Source organism: Brassica oleracea, chromosome C7 (genome assembly GCF_000695525.1).
Source record: "Brassica oleracea var. oleracea cultivar TO1000 chromosome C7, BOL, whole genome shotgun sequence".
Taxonomy (NCBI): domain Eukaryota; kingdom Viridiplantae; phylum Streptophyta; class Magnoliopsida; order Brassicales; family Brassicaceae; genus Brassica; species Brassica oleracea.
Genome location: NC_027754.1, coordinates 33,563,313 through 33,567,776, shown reverse-complemented (window position 1 = coordinate 33,567,776; position 4,464 = coordinate 33,563,313). Strand labels below are relative to the sequence as shown.

Here is a 4,464-nt window from a genome sequence, read left to right as displayed (position 1 = left end):
AATGCATTCACTTGGTAGTTGGTACATACCTTGCTTTTTTTTTTCATGCACAATTTATTTTTGTTCAGTTTTGTTTTTAACGCCGTTATTTTTCATGATCTTTATATAAAACATGAAAATAGTTTTTCCACTTTTTATAATTTACCCCGAAAACGAAGACGCTATATCGGCACCTGCTATTTTCTTAAATATCTTTACATAATTTCTTATATATATCCGTCGAAAAACAAATGAATTATCAATTATTCCCATTCTAGCCAATGCATAGAGAAGAGAAAGTGGAGCTTGGATTTATCCTCTACACATGCTTCATTCGGACAAAATGTGTCGTTGGCTAAAGACTTAAAGTTAAGAAGTTCGGTAAAGCTTAAATGCTTTTGCCGTCTTGCAATAGTGCTTGCACTTCCCGACCTAACTTCATGTCCATTGACCAACTATTCTATCTGATGTATGCAGATAATAAATCTACACATCAATACTCATTTTTTATAACCGTGGAGATCACAAAAACTTTATAGGTCCACAACTTTATCCCACGAAATTTTACATTCAGACACGATCTAAATGGCACAGCTAGCTAGGTGGCCAAGACGAATTGCCGAATTGCCACTGGGCTTAAGACAACTTGGTTTACACATCAATATTCATACTGGCTTTATTATCATATCAATATATATATACACTTACGGCTCAATTACTCATTACGTTTCTAGGCTCGTCAAATCTTATATTCCATACATTTTCATCCCATGTTTGTACCTTTTTAGATGTAAATATTTACGGATTTTGACGCATGGATGCAAATTAGTGATAAAGAACCATTTTATAGATTCTCTATTTATTTAAACAGTCTATTTCTTCCTTTGACAACGAAAATAAAATAAAAGATAAAGTCGATATCTTCGTCTTGAAGGTTGTGGTTTTAGTTAATGGAGTTAGGCTTACGTCGGGTTCTGCATGTTGAATGGCGATGCCCAAAAATGGATAAAAATTGTTGAATAAAGGCACCGTGAACTGTACAAAAGCTATCTATTTTCAGCTGTGACACTTGTCTTCTTGCTATTGGTGAAATAAGGTTCCATATGCTTGTGTCATGTGATATGTAAATGCATCGGTCCACATGTATATGTATAGACACGCCTAACTCATGTGTATCTGTTTTAAAGTTAGAAAATAGCTATGTATTATTTTATTTTTTAACTATATATTAATTGTACGAATATGTTAATTACTATTCATTCAAATGTAGTTATCGTTTATTGGTTAACGGATAGCTCATAGTTGTATCAGTCAGGTATAAGCTTAGACGTTTTTAATAGTCGAGTAAGATGTGATAAAACTTCAGTTCAAAAAAAAAAAGATGTGATAAAACCTCCATAATACATTACACTATGGAACAGAGAACAAATAAACAAACGTTTGTATTGGAATATACAAATCATATGCAAAAACTAGTTAGTGTTATCATTTATACATGACACAAACATTCCTACGACAAAATATTCAACTAGTACAAATATAAGGCCAAGAAATAAATGACCCCTTCCAGTTTTATTTATGTATAACATCCAACGGGTTGCAATAAAGTTCAAAATATATATCAAGGATTATGATTATTGATATTATATAAAAAGTATATTCCCAAACCTCGAAACGTCGAGGCAAAAACCATATACATGTCGCGTACTAATCACGGTACTAAAAATCACAAATCTCAAAGTAATATTCCATATTTTGTTTTCCGAGCGATCGTTGTTAATCAATTACCATTGAGTAAATGCATTGATGACCAGATATCATCCATGCCCCAATAGTTTTCACCGGTTTGATCATCAACGGTCATCGGTACCGAATAATCTGCTGTCGTCGCAGCCGTAGTCACCGGAGCCACAGGCGCAGAGTAGTTACCATAGTTGAATTCCATATTGGTATGTTGATACGACGTTGTTGTAGGAGAATAAGTATCCATCGCCTGATCTTGTGCACAAAAGACATTATGGGCCGACGTGCTTGCAGCGTGATCATTGATTTCTGAACTCTGAGATCCAACGGACGACGTTGCAGTTGCTGCTACATCGGTTTGTTTGATGTATTTTTGTATTCTTGTCCTCCAGAAATTTTTGATCTCGTTGTCGGTTCTTCCTGGAAGGTGTTTAGCGATTTTTGACCACCTGATCATATATATTAAGTGTTAATTTATTTATGAGATGAGTATTTATATTATTTAATATAAGCATAACTAAGATGATGAGCTAATGATTGTTGTGGGGTTAGCGGTCTAATCCGTGACTGCGACAAACCAAGTACGTCTAGATGAATCCAAAACATTAAGGTTTGCGTCTCTTTCAATTATGCCTTTTCTTGTTGTCAGGAGACTTTATACTTTTGTTCACATGTACTATGTTTGGATCTTTTTCAAGCCTTATCAAGTTTGTTAAAAAAAAAAAGTTTATCCCTTATCCTTTTGGTAAAAGCGTTACTTTTTTTTTGTTTATTTGTTTGTTAAAAAGGTCTATAAAGTGTAATTTTCTGATTTAGTAAAAGCTTGCTATCTTATGAATAAATTGTCAAGACGTAAGAAAGGAGGAAGAAATTTGAAACTAAAAAATCAGTAAAAAAACAAAATCTACATCATGAATTATGAAAAAAATAGAACCGAATATAATCAGGCTGATAATAACTTCACCCCATACCTAATAGGCTGATACTCATATCCGTAATTAGTATACCAGAAGGAGTTATCTTCCCATAAAACGATAAACTAAATTGTACTTACTTAAAAATGCAGACAATCTGTACCTTTTAATCTTGGGCATAATTTCCCAGCTCTTTACGTACAAAACAAATAGAAATAGAAATTGGATAAACAAGCAGACAAGGAAATAAATAGAGCCGCGTAAATCTTTCAGAAACGTGGGAAATCAACTTGAATAATTACGGAAATTCTGTACTTTATAAATCATATGAAAATATCGGGACAAGTGTAGCCACGAGTACGGGAGAAATACGCACGAGGTTTTCATGTTGTTTTGATAAACATGCACGAGGTCTAATGTTAGTGGCTTGAAAAATTCGACATGTGCAGGAAATGAGAACTGACGGCCAAGAAAAAACTTCGATCAAAGATTGTCACAAAGGAATTGAACGTTTTTGTTGCTTTAATCACTAAATGTGTTGCTTTATTGTCTTTTCACAGATCTACGTGGCTATATATAGCCTCAAGAGTATATAAACGATTCAAAGTTCGAGTATCTTTGTTTGAGAAAGAAAGTTAGAAAATTTTGCCTTTGTTCTTTTGTTACACATAGTGTATGTGTATTTGTATATAGTCATTTATGTAAATTAAAACTTACCTGTTTCCCCACTTAGCATGAAGTTCCATGATGATAAGTTGCTCCTCCGGCGTGATGTTTCCACGTCGTACGTCAGGGCGGAGATAGTTCAGCCACCGGAGCCGGCAACTTTTCCCGGTGCGTTTTAGACCTAAACGTTTATTTAATAAATCATCATAGTCAAATATTGTTTCATACGCACTTGCATATCCACATATGTGTATTTATATAAATCGTGAATCACTAAAACCCTGTTTATTATTAGAATACTTATTGTCTTACATAACTTTCATTTATGCCTAGGCCTAGAAGAACATTTACGCAAAAACGTCTTTGGAGGTTTCCTTTAATTTAGATCAAATTTTAACAAGGAAAGAACATATTAGCAAAACAGTTATTCGTTTTACCAAAGAATTGAAGATATAGATAGCAAGTGTGCTTCATAGGTGTAGATAATAACTATAGAAGATAAAAAAAATTTGGTATGAGTGATACAAGATTGTTACTCTTGTATAATACCTATGCAAGTTATGTAGAAACCCTAGTTTATATATTAAAATACAACGTAAGATAAATCTATCTATACACATACGTATTGGTGATTAATTATAAATTGAAATTCTTTAAGAGGAAATTAAATGAACCTGCAGATTTGGCGAGAGTGTTCCAAACGCCATCGCCGTGGTTGGCAATATAGTTGATAAGAATAAGATCTTCTTCCATCGTCCACGGTCCCTTTCTCACCTCTGTTTCTCCTGATGATCCCGAACCTCCACTACATATTCCTCCTCTTTTGTCCATTTTATTCTTATTTATTAATTGATAACTTATAGCTAGATGGAGAGGAATATAAAAGAAAGAGTGACGAGTAAGAGAGAAGGTTGTGGTGAGTTGATATTGAAGGTTGTGGAAGGTGCGCAACTGCTTTTATAGAGACTAAATTGACCGCGTGATTAGCAAACCATAATCCAAATTCTTAATTAATCATATATGTATGGTCATTAGCTTAAAGTTTTAATTAATCATCATATAATAAACTTTGTAATTGGGATATAGTAACACATGTGACTATGTATAACACCTTTCACGACCTAACCATATACAATAACATAGTTTCCTCATCCATGCCCGT

The 4,464-nt window shown here is 33.6% G+C and overlaps 1 protein-coding gene across 1 annotated transcript; it reads right to left on the bottom strand.

Annotated features, from left to right (window-relative positions):
- Positions 1–1,550: 1,550 nt before the first annotated feature.
- Positions 1,551–4,464, bottom strand: LOC106302115 (transcription factor MYB21-like). Its single transcript, XM_013738636.1, has 3 exons — positions 3,977–4,464; positions 3,354–3,483; positions 1,551–2,171 (listed from the first exon to the last, which is right to left on the bottom strand). Exons 1-3 carry the CDS (start codon positions 4,131–4,133, stop codon positions 1,760–1,762), a joined length of 699 nt encoding a protein of 232 aa, XP_013594090.1. The 5' UTR covers positions 4,134–4,464; the 3' UTR covers positions 1,551–1,759.